The 16,125-nt window shown below is 36.5% G+C and overlaps 1 protein-coding gene across 1 annotated transcript in view; it reads right to left on the reverse strand.

The window, feature by feature from the left end:
- Positions 1-16,125, reverse strand: part of Grin3a (glutamate ionotropic receptor NMDA type subunit 3A) — a 138,542-nt gene that overhangs the window by 87,270 nt on the left and 35,147 nt on the right. Inside the window, exon 2 of the mRNA XM_048338347.1 lies at positions 1,848-2,452. Within this exon, the coding sequence (XP_048194304.1) occupies positions 1,848-2,452 (605 nt within the window). The remainder of the gene's footprint in view (positions 1-1,847; positions 2,453-16,125) is intronic.

Raw genomic sequence — 16,125 nt, forward strand, 5'->3', positions numbered from 1 at the left:
ATTATGTTTTAGCTCATAAGTCAGGTGCACAGACAAATAATGATGGTGGAATGGGCTGAGTGCCATAATAAAACCTGATGTTCAGAGTGCCATGGGATTCTTGTAGAAGCAAGCATGTAATTTTAATGTAAATTAAATCTTGGTGAGCCAGAATGATCACTTGATCTTGATAAAATGAATCCCTGAGGTTTGTCCAACCTGACAGCAAATATTCCTCTTGGTGGTTTCTAAACATTTGTAGCATCCAAACAGAATGATTTTTCTTATGCTCTCCATTTTACACAAGACAGAAAGATGCTAAATAACTTAATGTAGTTTTCACTAGTGGTGTTTCCTGCCTGCTGTTTGTGATTGTCCTTCTAAAAATAATGACTATTTGAAATTATAAATCAAAGCTTTGCTTCTACATCTGTGGTAAAAGAGATTGCTTTTTGCCTTAGACAAAATCTTGAGCCTCTGCTGTGTGGTAGTGTACAAGCAATAGATTAAATCTGGATGGAAGTTATGAAATAAAACTTGTGCAGTGTTTGACCTTAAGGAAATTCAAATACAGTGGGGGAGGAATGGAAAGTTCAGATGATATAGAATATTTAATTGAATTATTAATAGATTGGTAGAAATCAAATTTAATGTTTCTGTAGCTTGTTGTCAGCATTTTAAAAGAGTTTATAGACAATGTTTAATTCTACGATATATATGGCGTTTAAAAAGCTTGTTGTCTTGCATAAAGTTAGATGCTCAAATTTGACATATAAATTTAGATGTAAAATTTGGAGGTTTCCCTGAGCTTTTATGAAATGTTCCTTTTAAAAGTAAATTTTCTTGTATTCTTCAGTTCAGTCACTGTCCCAAGACTACAGTTTAAAACTAGGGTCAAGTCTATGGGCTAGCTTTCTTAACTTGGCCTCTCTGATTGTAGGTGGTCTTTTTCTGGAGGCAAATCTAGGCCCCTACAAAATATATGTCAAGGATATTGCTCATTGCCCAAGAATTACAAAAATCATTTCTGTGTTAGAGGTAGTGTTTAATTTAGGTGGGATTTTTCAGTTTAGCTTCAGAATCAGATTGAGGTACTAAACAGAAAGGTATCTAATTAAGGCATATATATATATATATAATTACTATGTAAAAATTAATGCTATTAAAAGTATAATAATGTTCTTGTGAAACTTTTACTTGTATCTCTTCTCCTATGTTTATCTATAATCTATCATTTTTCTGTTGATCATTTATCACTGTAACTCTATGAATAACAAGATCTACTCATACCCATTTTATGAAAGTTGATTTAGAACATTTGAAACGAAGACTCAGAGAAGCCTTGTAACTTTTCCAGGTTACCCAATTGTTAAGTAGCTAAAATTTGAACTCTTTACTGCTTTAAGCATCAAGGTCTAGAAAGAGGAAAAAAGTCCACTTCCAGTGTGACTTTTATTTTCTGTATATATATATATATATAAAAAGATTTGTTTAAGCCTATTGACATGGAAAAGAACTGGCAGGGAAAGAGATATTTATTGTGCAACAACTATGAGCCAAATATGGTATTACTTTTCACAAATAGTTTCATGACATGCTTACTATGAAATTTATTTTTTATTTTAAAAACTTGCCAAGAATCCAACAATGAGTAATGAGTTAAGTAGACCTGAGTGCTCTCTCTGTACTATGCACTTAGAAGCCTACAGAACAAATTACAGATAACAGATCATAAAATGCCCTTATATTGCCCCACACTCTTTCAGAAGTTTAAAATTACTCAGATCCAACATTTCTGCAAAAGCTATTTTACTTCTTGTCAGAGATACAATCCAGGATGAGAAGTTAATCCAAGACTTTCATCCTACCTTGAGAGATACTGTCCTGATGTGAGATTCGTAGTTTTGACATCCATGCAATTCATCGTGCTGGGAACGAGAGCTAGTTCTGGTTGGATCATGGTGGCTGTGGCTACAGCCCTAGCAACCAGCTCCATGGCATCTTGTACATAGTACTCAAAGAAAGACTGTGTTGTTTTCCCATGAGCAATGAGCCCCAAGGGCAGACCTTCTGTCCTCAGTTCTTCTACATTCTGTGAATCTCCCAGGACCCAGTGAAGCTCAGGGGTTGTTATAGCAAACTGGGTGGTGATTTCAAAAATCTGCCGGATACTCTCCATGTTGCAGCCAAACATCACCATGGTGGGTGTGCTGTTCTTAACGCTCTCAAGCTGGACCTGCAGGAAGCTTAAGAGGTCCTTGGTGGAGGAGAGGTTAGCAGTGGTGTTGATGATAGATCCAAGGTGGAACTTGGAATTGTTCTGGATAAGGAGAAGGAAGTCGGTGATGTTCCAGTCTTCCTGGCACAGCAGCAAGCTAAAATTGTACCAGTTGTTCATGGTGAGGATTGAGACAGTGACATCAGCATCAGAACTTAAGGAATTTTCTAAACTCAGTTGTAGGTGGAGGGGATTCTGTATTTAAAGATATGAAAAAGAAGAATTAGAAAGCATTGGCCAAAGAGTATAGTAGAGGACATTTTTGCTTTCTTATGAAGCTAGATCTTTGTTATTATTCCTCCCCACCCCAATTCAGATATCCCTAGGATAAGTTTCCCTAAATATGAGGATTTTCCAAAGCATGGGAATTTTCTCTCAAATGTTTGACTATGTAAACTATGAAGTTTACAACATGATGGTAGGGGCTACATGAAGATGGGGAAACGGGTGGCTTACTGAAGCAAACATACAGATCCATCATCTCACATAATACTTGTTTATTTGTGGCACTGTGGTTGGAATTCCAGTCTTCATACTTGGTAGGCAGGCACTTTACTGCAGAGTCATCTGACTAGTCTGGTCACTTTTGAGATAGGGTCTCACTTCCTATCCCAGTGTGGACATGGGCTAGTCACTCTGCAAACATTGAACTATCAATTTAAAATCTTTATTTCCCCATAATTTTTTTTTGTTAGGGATTAGATGACTCTAGGTGTCAACATGAGAGGCAACAATCATATAGTTTACCTAGCTTGTCTTTCTTATCATGTCTTTATATCCACTTCTTAGAACGCAATTAACAACGTATTTGTTAAGAGTTCCACTAATGTAAAGGAATGGAAATATATTACTTTTGCTTTCTTTTAAAGTTAATGGTTGCAAGAGGGGATGCTTGGGCCAAGGGCAAAGAGGTAAAAGAATGAAGTGGGGGAAAAGGGAGGATGCAGGCATGGTTTCATTGTGTAGCCCTGAGAAACATAAGGGATTGGGGCAGGCCAAGGCGGTAGTTGTTGAAGATGTTGAAGGGATGACACAGATGCATTGTATACATATACTGCTTCATTAAATGGGGAACAATTCAATACATTAACTACAGTTAAGATAATTGAGGGAAGGGGTGAGTTGAGAATGGTGGGTGAGAATGTTGCCATTGTCATGGATTAAGATACACATTAAGATTTGCAAACTGCTTTGGTGAATGGCAACTCCTTAATGATAATAAAAATTAAATAAAAATTAAAACATTAATGTACAGGAATTTTAACATAGTTCTTCTATAAGGAAATGGGGATGAGAAATGCACTATAGTTTCTTACATCTCTAGCCACCTGAGTAAAATACTTCTGATATATATATATATATATATATATATGTAGATTTTTTTCACTATAGACATCAAGATTAAGTGTATATAATTTAATGTTGAAGGCTTATTTACATTTCTGGATCTATTGGTCCTGAATTCTTGCTGCGAAAGGTATGTTCTTAAACACATTTGTGTAACTTAAACCACCATTTCATCTACTCATGGAATTCATCCTTCAATAAAGGAAGTGTACTTTAGTTAAGAAAAAAAACCATAAATTTAGACATATAGGTGAAATACAAACTTCCAATATTAACACATTTGTTATTTGTTTACTCCACAAGCAGATACATGACACATTTATTATGTAATGATGAAATATTGAGAATGTTTGGACCAGGACCTTACTCATGTTCTTTACACAATAAATATTGTTCAAATTGAAGTAAATATGTTTCACTTGGGAATTTCTTAACTATTTTTAGGAGCTTGCTAAACATTCAGATCAACAGAAGAGCATGAGTGTCTTAGTTAAATTTCAAGCCCTGTAAAGGAAACCATGTATACTGGTATTAGAAGTAGGAAATTGAAAGGGAATACCAAAATCGAGAGACACAGGGTAAAAAAGACAAACAACTACAAAAGCAATACTTGCAAAACTGTTTGGTGTAAGTGAGCTGAACAACTCATGGGGGGGGAGGGAAAGGGGGAGGAGAGAGGGGGGGTATGAGGGAGGAGGTAACAAACAGTACAAGAAATGTATCCAATGCCTAATGCATGAAACTGTAACCTCTCTGTATATCAGTTTGATAATAAAAATTTGAAAAAAAAACAAAAGCAAAAAAGGTTGAGCTTCTTTGACCTGCCAAAAATGTGTAATAAGATAGAGGATTTAAAGGCTGAGAGTGTACCTTAGTGTACAAAATCCCAGGTGTGCTTTCCCAGTACCACCTCCTCCATAAGTTGAATTGAACTTTGAACTCTTTGAAGCAATGGAAGATTTTCATGCTTAAAAAAAACTTAATAAAGCATGAAATTCTGATGGGGTTTACAGGAAGAAAATTATGAACACTGGCAGGTCATGAAAGCTCTCATGATGCTCGGCAGGATGGAATCTTCAAACTTATTCTCAGAATTTGACTTATGTCCTTTAAGTTAAACATTTGAGTAAGGCTTATATTGTCAAAAGTAGAGCTTTGGGAGAGACATCCAACAAGTAGCAAGAAGAAAGCCTTCATTAGGCCTTAAGTGAACTGGAAGCTTGTGGGTTAGTAGTAGCTGGGAGGGAAATGAGAAAAAGTTCTTAAATTAAGAATGGTTAAGTGATATGATCTGATGTAGGAGGCCTAAAAGAGAAGGGTGTCAAACAGTATCCAGTAGACTTGGAATGCCAGACAAGCTCAAAATGAGAGGAATGCATGCTACAGATCCCCATTTCTCTTTCTGATATATACATATTACTCCAGAAAGTTCATTCTATCTTCCTCTTGTAGTTTTCTGCCCATTCTTCTTTTTTTTTCCTTTTCTTTCCTAACTTAACCTTCTTTAGGCAGAAAGGAACAGTAGAAGGTACATTCTACATTTAGTTGGCAGGGACAAATGTTTTCCAACTGTTTTCTTGGCTTCAGCATTACCACTCTCTGTATTCTTTGGCATTCTTCTTCCTAAAACCAGTATGACCAAATCATTTCCAGAATCATGACTTCTGAATTACTCATAGGACGAATTTCAAGATCAATCATATGACTTAGGAGGATATTCCTATCTTAGGTTTAGGTTTATTACCAATACACCAGATACACTGTAGAAAATGTACCACCCTAAAATATGACCCTTTGGCATAAGGATTATTTTGAATGCTTATTTTGAGATTGAAGACAGAGAAGAGTCTGTGAGAACAGAGCAGCAATTATCTTTCTGTAAGGGAAATTTCCACCTATAAAGAAAATCCTCAATTGCGAAGACTTCTTTCTTTGTATATACCAGGAAGAGAAAAATGATTAAACCACTAGAGACCCTTGCTAATGTAGAAGGAATTACCACAAACGCACATAACAAAACTTACTCATGTGCATTGTACCTTGCCTGGCTATCTCCCTGTTACTGATCTCTCTAACATATGTGTTATAGTTATTTCAATATAAACTCAAGGCCATGTCTTGGAGATTTATACCCTCTTCCCTGACTATCTTCCATCTATACATAAGATACTAATATTATTAAATTTCTCATTCCTCCTATGAGCATCAGGCTTTTGTCCTAACTAAGAACTGTGAAGGATAAAGAGGAAGTTAACGTTCTTTCTCTATAATGTGTATCAAATCATACTGGATGATTTGTTTTTCTTGAACCAGGGTAAATACTTTTCATGCCTACACTAATTTAATCATCCTTTCTTTTCACCTGGAAATGGGTTTGCTTGTATTCATATTCATACTTTCATACTGTCTCACATAGATTTCTAGAAACTATCTCATGTACTGTGAACCAAGGTTCTCTGAAGAAGCTATATCTATTTTCAAAATCCTACAGACTGCTTGACCTTGGATGACTGAAACATTATGGTTGTGGGCAGAAAATGTTATATGTCAAGAACCAAACTTACCTTGGGTTATCTTCAATTGTTTAATGGCCATTAACTTCTTGCTTGCTCTAATATAACCATAATTATTAGACAAAATTCTCCAATGCATTACTAAACTCAGCAGACCCCCTAGATGCCACCATCCTAAGGTTAATAATGCTAAAAGGTAACACCTTAAGCCTCTAGAAAATATTTCTCTGATGTAACATTTTGGATATAAAATGTTTCCCATGCTTTATGTATTGGGGGCTTGGCTTGCACCTGAGACCTTTGAACTAATCAGTGGATTAATCCATTGATTAACTCATAGGATGATGACATCATTGGGAAGTGGTGAAAAGCAAAAAGTGGGGCCTAATTGAAGGAAATTCACTGAGGGTATGTCCTTTGGGGCTGTCTTGTCACTTTTTGTAATCTTCTTTTTGCTTCCTGCTGCCATGACACAGACTGCTCCTGTCTGTCAACATTTCCTACCATGAGAGTCTGATACTTCTGTCACTGTGAACAAAATAAATATGTCTTTTTTTAAGTTGTCACTGCCAAGTATTTCTGTGACAGCAATGAGAAAAGTGAATAATACACCTGCTTTGCTGTATTCTGTCTACCTAATGCCCTTCCCACATCTCATGTTCAGGGTTTATGACTTTCTTTGTTCTGTGGGTATACAAATTGGTATAATCGTCTCTATTGTGGCATGCATCATTCAGGATAACTTGAATTTATATTCCTAAGTTTTGGTCAGCTCTCTTCTTTAAAACAGAGCTGTTTTTGGTATTGATATAGCATTTTTATCCTGTTGATCTAAATGCCATGATGGGTTGTATTTTTGGCTATTTGATTGTTCCTCTGCTGATTCTGCACAATGAATGGCCTCCTGCATGTGCCATTGCTTTATTATAGAGCTCTATAAACACACTTGATGCTATTGTGTATCTACTGATTATTTTTGTACATACAAGAGACTAAGAGTTACAATCCTAAACATGTTTTCTAATACAATTAACCAAAAGCATTTGTCATATGAAACACCTCTTTCCTGTACCCCAAGACCTAGGATCATAATATGAAAGACTGAAAACTAAAACATTGGGAAGAAAACCAGTTCCAGTTAAGTTTCAAGATCCAATATTTTGACCTGAGTTGTAACACAGGCTTCTCCAGAACTTTTCACAGAGGAGCTAATTAAATTGGTGTGTGAGAAACAAGCTCTTACAGAAGTAAAGATAAGATTGTCATCCCTTTGCTATGTAGGATGGATAATTAGCTAATAGCACTAGACAGAGAAATACATGCATTTGGCAAAAGAGAGAAACATGAGATTGAAACAAATAGCTCCTGTCCTTTCCAAATGGATAATGATTAATCCACACAATCTCATGTTCACTCCTATAAACAGTTCTACTGAGAAATATCAGATGGTGAAGTTAATCCTATTACATATGTAATAGATGTGGTTATTCAAAAATACTTATTAACTAGTAGTTTAGAAGCATCTAGTGACATATTATTTAGCTAGCAATCTTTTTTTAATACTTATTTATTGTCACAGTGATGTACAGAGAGGTTACAGTTTCATATGTTAGGCCTTGGGTACATTTCTTGTACTGTTTGTTACCTTCTCCCTCATTCCCCCCTTTCCCTCTCCTCCCATGAGTTGTTCAGTTGGTTTACACCAATGGTTTTGCAAGTATTGCTTTTGTAGTCGTTTGTCTTTTTATCCTTTGTCTCTCGATTTTGATATTCCCTTTCACTTCCCTAGTTCTAATATCAGCACATACAGTATCCAGTGTACTCAGATGAAATAGAGTGATAGCGTGGGTACAACCACAGGAAGGGGATACAAGAGAAACAACAACCACAAAAAAGCTATGGTATCACCTGGCATGTTGAAAGTAATTACAGCAATGATATAACACTCATTTCTGTAACATGGAGTTCATTTCACTTAGCATCATCTTATGCATTCATAGCGGCATAGCTATTGGGCTCTTGTCATCCTCTGCTGTGACTAGCCTAAACCTGTGCTAATTATTCCCTATGAGGGAGACCATAGAGTCCATGTTTCTTTGGGTCTAGCTCATTTCACTTAGTATAATTTTTTCCAAGTCCTTCCATTTCCTTATGAATTGGGCAATGCCATTCTTTCTGATAGAGGCATAAAATTCCATTGTGTATATGTACCACATTTTCCTGATCCATTCATCTAGTGAGGGGCATCTGGGTTGGTTCCATATTTTAGCTTTGACAAATTGCTTAAGCTAGCAATCTTACATGTAATTTATATAATGACAACACACACAGACATTTGAAACACTTATAATTCAAGACATGCAATGTAACTTTTGTTAAAATCTGGGGCAAGAATTAAAAAAGTCCTAGTGTAAGAAAAATTGGAATGAGAAAAAATGATATTGATACTTAGAAAATATTAGAACACATTAGAATATAATTTTTACAAACCCAGAATAATAAACAGTTACAAAAGGGTAAACAGGTAAATAAACAGAAAAAGAATGACAGTACATACCAAAGAATACATTGACTTAGTATATAAAGACAACTCAAAGATCAACAAAAAAAAGTACCAGGAAATGGGTACTTACAAGATGGTAGGGTGGGGCCAAGGAGAGAGGGTAGAGAAGTTAAGAAAAGAAGGGAGAATGCAGGCAAGAATTCATTGTATATATTGTATATATACCACAGAATTGAGAAATGTAAGTGAAGGGGTGGGTGGAAGGGGGTAAAGATGTTGAAGTGATGATATAGATCAAGATATACTGTATACATAAACTGCTTTGTTAAATAGTAAAAATTCAATACCTAACCTCAAATTAAGGTAAGTGAGGGAAGGAGTTGGTTGGGCGGGGTGGATGAGAATGTTGAAAGGGTAGACATTGATCAAGATGCACTGTATCCATAAACTGCTTTGGTGAGTGGCAACTCCTTTTTATAACTACTTAAAGATAATAAAATATTCAAAATAAATAAATAAAAATTTTCACAAAAATATGGAATATAGAAGAAAATATGCGATTAAGAGTTGAAGCCAGGTGCCAGGAGGCTGAGATCTGAGGATTGCACTTTGAAACCAGCCCAGGTAGGTAAGTCTGTGAGACTCTTTGTCTCCAGTTAAACACTAGAAAACCAGAAGTGGAGCTGTGGCTCAAAGTGGTAGAGAGCTAGCTGAGGAACATTGTCCAGGATCTGAGTTCGAACCCCATGACAGGAAAAAATAAAAGGAAAGAAAAAAGAAAGAAAAAGACTTGAGAAAATAGATCATTTCAAAATGAAAAATTTCTAAAATTTGAAAAATATAAGTTAAAATTCAAATTTTACCATACACAAAAAATAAATTTTGAGTGATTAATAAGGTAGTATGTAAATGTCTCTCAAAAATCATAAAGATAAAGAGAAGTACATTATATGAGATATTGTAACATGTATCTCTAGGATTAAACACCTACTATACATAAAATAAAAAATTGAAATTATCTGTAAAAAACAAAACAATAAGATGAGAATATTTATCACAGATTTGGTAGACAAAGAGCTTGTATTCACACAATATAAGGAATGTTTGCTAGTCAACCAAGTGAGAAGCCTTTATTGAACACTCAGTTTTGTCCCCAAAAGTAATTTTAACCTCATATAAGGAGCCATGCCCTCTGTAAAGGCATTTTTCCCCACCTGAAGAAAGGATGAGATAGATAACACGTAAGTAATCTGATAAGTAAACATTCAAAATTATAAATGATAGAAATTATTACAAATAAAATCAGTAGAGTATTGGGAGAGTGTGCAGAACATCCCAGGGGATGATATGTAGGGGTGGGAAGATAGTAGGTACTGGTTTGGTATAAGAATATTCTAATCAGTACTTTTAGAAAAAAATGGGATATCTTTGAAAACAACAGATCATGTGATAGGTTCACATGTATCTGATTTACTATAAAACAGTTTACTGTAGAAACATAAACGTCTAACTCAAAATTTCATTTAACTAAGAGACTCTTTGGAATACCTTTTCTTTTTCCTTTGGCAGTATTTTCTTTCCCCTCCCAGATAACTGATGGGTCCCACCACCCCTGCCTCTACATTCCCTTTGTCTGATTGTGTGATGGCTTCTGTAATGTCTACAATGTCCTCACATAAGTCACAAGCCTTCATGGCTGCTGGGGCCACTGACTTCTTCAGTGAGCTAAGGTCTTCTAAGGAACAGGATATTGGTTAGTAGTCAAAGGGATTTCTACTTAATTTAGTTAGCATCATCATTTATAAGCCATGTGGTCATCTACAGTCATTGAGCAAGCTCTGCATCATCAATACCACTTCCCAACTTATAGATTCCTCCTGAGAATGAAATATGAAAATGTAATTATGCTTCATCTGGCCCACAACGAGGGCCCGGTAAGGAGAAGCTTGCAATTTACATGCAGAATTTAGCCCTTGTGTTGGATGTGCTTTCTAAGATGAATGTAATACAGTATTATCTTTTGCTATTGCTCTCTCTCCTATCATCTGCTCACAATGGTTTTGGTAGTAGATATTTTTTAAAAAAGATATCAGCTATACAAACTCCTTTACAGGAAAACAGATGCTCTGTCTCATTCTCAGAGAAGTTCTTTATTTAGGGGTATATTAGCTACACAGTAGAGTCTCTGCATCCCTCTCAACTCTTTCTTGGCAACAAGTTCCAGAACCACTTCACAAATTAAGGAATTTTTGGCACCAACTCTGGTGATTGCCCTCATCCATCTTCATTCTCTCAGAGGGAATATTTGTTTTTGTTGTTGTTTTTTTTCTGAATTATTACAAGTTTCCCAAACAGCATTTGTTGCCAGAGAACTTTATGATATTCCCTGACAGAAGAAATGAAGCTGGTTTACTTTCAGAGTGAAGAAATGATGCTGTTCTCTTGATTGTTTCCCAGGCCAGCCAACCTAAAGGAAATTGGTCAAAGCTTGGAAAGTTCAAACGAACATATTTCCACTCATTTTACCTGAGGTGAAATCCCCTCCCTTCCATAAGACTGCCAACGATGAAACATGTTGGAGGGGCATGGGACTGATTTTCCGTGCTGCTATCTCTTCTCCTCAGCCAAAGAGGCCACCGGAGGTGTTTTTCTCTCCCATTATTTTACACCTTATTTGACCTATATCACAAAGAAGGCTTTTTATTTCAGAAAAATTAAAGCATATTCTTTTACAAGCTCAGGCTTTTAAATAAATTAACTGTTTTTATGGTTGCATTAAGAATTCAGGCAAACTCAAGGCAAAGTCCCTGCCCAGAAATTGTAATCTAATAATAATTATAAAAATGAAGAGCTACTGATGTTTCAAGTACATTATGCATATTGCCTTATTTTAGCCTCACCATGGCTTCTGGAGGGGAATACATTGATTGGCCTCTGTTAACAGATGACAATTGAGGCTCAAGAATGGGTGAGTAATTTTCCCAGGGTAGCACAAAATAACCAAGGAATAGAGCCCAGATCTGACCTCAACTTTCTGGACTTGAAAGCACTACTCTGTATTGTCTCGTTCACTTGATAAGAACAACATGTAACATAGGCCCTTGACATTTGTGGGTTTAATCTTTACAGGGTCAATTAGTCACAAGTAATTCTAACAGCTCAGAGAATGAAGCCATTTTTAGGATATGCTGTGGCAGGCATTTAAATGAGATGCTTTGTGCCATTAGGAGCCTCATGGACTGCCCCGTGTACACATAGCCACCCAGCTATCATCTTCTCTCATCCTTGTATGTCTAGGCACTCTTGCACTGTGAATTGGCATTAATGAAAAAGTAAAGATAATTGCATGGTAAATAGCATCTGCTTTATGTCTGGTAGAATAAGAATGCTTGGAAAAGCTCACTTAAAAATTTCATTTAAATTCTACTGAATTTTGTGGTCAAAACTTCCATCTCTAGTGTTATTCAGCCATCCTGTATGGAGGAGTCAATATACATATATCCTGGGAAATCTCCTCCTCCGTGAGTTTGCTCTGTCTAACCCTATATATCCGAGTCATATAATATACGAATGCTTCAGAAGGGAGGATTATGGGTGCATGGTGCAGTTGGCATCATCATGTTGAGTGAGGTGTATTTCACTTCAAAGAAGTGGGAAGGGCTAAGGGCTATGGGAACCCAGAATGGAGCTTACTTGTTGGAATACAGCCGACACTAGTGGAGGGGTACAGTTCCAGTTAGGATGAAGTGTTAGTGTGCACATTACCACTGTCTCAAAGATAGCCAGGTGATAGATTCTTTCAACAAAATATAAATTTGAAGTCGTATGTGGGTGTTTGTTATTAGAAAAAATCTATCTAAGAAACAAGGTCGAAATCCTTAGTTTTGAGTTCGCTGCAATTTCCAGGAGAGTCTAAAAGAGAGAATAAGGGGCTTCATAGCGAGTCACTCAGGCGTGTGAACCACATTTATCAGTTGTGGGTGAGATTTGTGGACTAGCCTTGGTCACTGAAGAAAGACTTCTACTGCAAGTGGAAGCCAAGGTGCCAAAGATGGATGGGACAAAAGCGGGAGGCTGGAAGAAGACAGGATCTGACAAGGTGACTTCTTATGACATATGTAAGTACTAATCTTGTTATTATCATTCATAATAATGATCATGTCTGCTGTGCTGACTCAGTACATCCTTTCTTCAAGACTCAGTTGCCTTCTGTCAGCCCAGATGACCACCAGTGTTTAGTGGGCAGACTCATTCCCTGCTAGTGTCTATAGACACTGGTGACCTTCAGCCTCTGTGAACCAAGCAGAGCTGCGCTTGTGGCAGTGCTGGAGGTCTCAAGCCTCTTCAGAAAATGTATTTTCTCTTTTGTCTTGCCAGAGCTAGGGATCTACTCTGTTTTTCTTTGTGCTGTGTGAAGTCACCTACCTTCATTAATCCCCTGCAGTCCTTTTCATATGCTTTAAGGATAAAAAAAAGGCATACATAGCATGTTGTTACCATTTTGTCTCAAATAAGAGGAGTCTCCTAGAAGAACACTGAATCAGCTTTAATAGCATTGAGAAGGTCAAGCACTGGACTTGAGAGCAGGAGTCTTTTGGGGGAACTTCCAAGGTCTATTTTGCTACTGCAATAGGAGATTTCTATTGACAAGCAACTACTTCAGAGCATGGTAGGGACCACGTGATGTTCCACATGTTGAAACAGTTTCTATGAAGTAGAGAGAACTGAGACAATCAATTTGCCTGATTCCCAAGAGAAAGGGACTGTGGGATGGGTAATTTAGCAATGGCTAAAGGAAGCAGTTTCACAGTAGGATATCAAAGTTGGGTACAATTTGCCAATTTTGTACCAACATTTTACAGTATGAAAGACAAAAGAATTTCACAGTAAAGATGTTGCTTGGGACTTTTTTCATGCCTATTCCACCATCTAGGTTTTGCTCGAATTTAATAATATTTGAAGGAATATGTACATTTTTATATACCAGTAGGCTGATGATTTATGATAGGTTACAATTTATCAAATATTCAAACTTTTTTATCATTGCTCATTATTTTTAATTTAACTTTTCTTTTTTCTGAATAATTTATTTGTTGTCAAAGTGATGTACAGAGGGGTTACAGTTTCATACATAAGGCAGTGGGTACATTTCTTGTACAATTTGTTACCTCCTTCCTCATTTCCTCCCCCCTCCCCTCCCCCGTTCCTTCTACCTCCATGAATTGTTCAGTTGGTTTACACCAAATGGTTTTGTAAGTATTGTAAGTCATTTGTCTTTTTATTCTTTGTCTCTCGATTTTGATATTCCCTTCCACTTCCCTAGTTCTAATACCAGTATATATAGTATCCAGGGTACTCAGATGAGATACAGTGATAGCGCGAGGACAACCACAGGAAGGGGATACAAGAGGAACAAAAACAACAAAAAAGCTATGGTTTCACATGGCATGTCGAAAGTAATTACAACAGTGATAACACTCGTTTCTATAACATGGAGTTCATTTCACTTAACATCATCTTATGTATTCATAAGGGCATAGCTATTGGGCTCTTGTGATCCTCTGCTGTGATTAGCCTAAACCTGTACTAATTATTCCCTATGAGGGAAACCATAGAGGCCATCTTCCTTTGGGTCTGCTCACTTCACTTAGTATAATTTTTTCCAAGTCCTTCTATTTCCTTAAGAATTGGGCAATGCCATTCTTTCTGATAGAGACATAAAATTCCATTGTGTATATGTACCACATTTTCCTGATCCATTCGTCTACTGAGGGGCATCTGAGGAATGACAATTAGCAATGACAAATTGTGCTGCGATGAACATAGCTGTGCTGGTGGCTTTAGTGTGTTCTTGTTTGTAATCTTTTGGGTAGATGCCCAAGAGTGGGGCTGCTGGGTCGTAGGGGAGCCTTCTGAGGAACCTCCATACTGCTTTCCAGAGTGGCTGAACAAGTTTACATTCCCACTAACAATGTAGTAGGGAAGAAAGATAGCCTCTTTAACAAATGGTGCTGGCAAAACTGGTTCAACACCTGCATCAAACTATTGTTATAGACATTCTCAGTGACAAATGTAAGCATGCTTTCTTATAATGGGAACCATTGAAATATGCACCAGATAATTAAGTGTCTAGCTTGTGACTTAAATTTTGTATTGAAATTTGATTACTCCCTGTCAATGCAGCCTGAAACTATTATTAAGAGATGGCTATGTCACATGCTAATTTGCTTTATTGCACTAAGAATGAAAACTCAGCCAAACACTGATTATGTCTATTTTAAATACCTTCTGGAACTGCTGCCATAGTTGACACAATTTCTCAGTGCCCTAAGTTGTTTTTTTATTGATATAACTACTTGTTCTTTTAAAAATATTTTTATTGACATCCATTAATAGTACAAAGGGGTTTCATTATGACAAGTCTGTAGATGTGGATGGTATAAAAAGTTCATGTTTTGAGCATTTAAACTTCAGTTTAAGTAATTGTTATATAATATGCCTTTTATTTATTCTGGTTTAGTGCTCCTATTAATTTTATTATTGATTTGGTTTAATTGCCTAATGGCTTCTTATTTTATTTGGAAATTCAAAAAAAAATCTTATTGACTCATATTTATCACCCACTGCCTGACACTGGCCAGTTTAATAATAGAATATTTTTTAGCATGCCTTAAGCAGTATCTCAGTATATTTCCATTTCAGCACTCAATCTCAAAATTTTTGGTTCACTAATTATGATTTAATTTTGCTGCAATGACATTTTATTTCACTTAAATTGCTAGGAGAACATTAGTATGATTAATTCTTTGTACCTTTCACATCCTTGTCCAGGATAAGAAGGCACTGGGGATGTTACATGTAGTTCTTTTGAATCTTTGGTCACAGAGGAACTCTTTTGCCATGAATTAGAGGTTTAACTTCTTAAACAGAATAGTGCACTCCGATGCAGGACAACAGATCCCAAATGAAAAGGTATGTGTTGTCTTGGTAAGGTCTCTGTTCAGTGAGAAAAGGCCTGTCAAATTTAAGACTTTGTTCTTTATTGTGAGTTCAACTTGTCAAGTCACTGTCCATATCTACTCAAAACACATAGAATCAGACAGAAAAATTCAGCTTGAGAAATCTACCTGATACTAATTAGTGCTCCTAGGATTTTATCCTAAAGGATTTGGAGGGGAACTTAAAGTTCATGAATCCCAAATTACCAATCACAAAAATAGAATGCCACAGTTAAGAGACTTTTTTGCTTATTAAAAAAAGTTAACAATGTGTTCAACTGAGGTGGTCTGTCTTCACCATATTCTGTAGTGAATATTGCTTTTTCTGTGTGTTATTATGGGGTTTGAACTCAGAGCGTCACACTTGATAGACAGGTATCCTGCCACTTGAGCTTCTCTCCCAGGCCCTCAACCACCTTTTGTCTTATTTTCAGGTAGGGTTTCATATTTTTTGCCTGGGCCATCCTCCGACCCTGATCCTCTGACCTCTGGACTCCAACTTTATCT

Source organism: Perognathus longimembris, chromosome 1 (assembly GCF_023159225.1).
Source record: "Perognathus longimembris pacificus isolate PPM17 chromosome 1, ASM2315922v1, whole genome shotgun sequence".
NCBI classification, from domain to species: domain Eukaryota; kingdom Metazoa; phylum Chordata; class Mammalia; order Rodentia; family Heteromyidae; genus Perognathus; species Perognathus longimembris.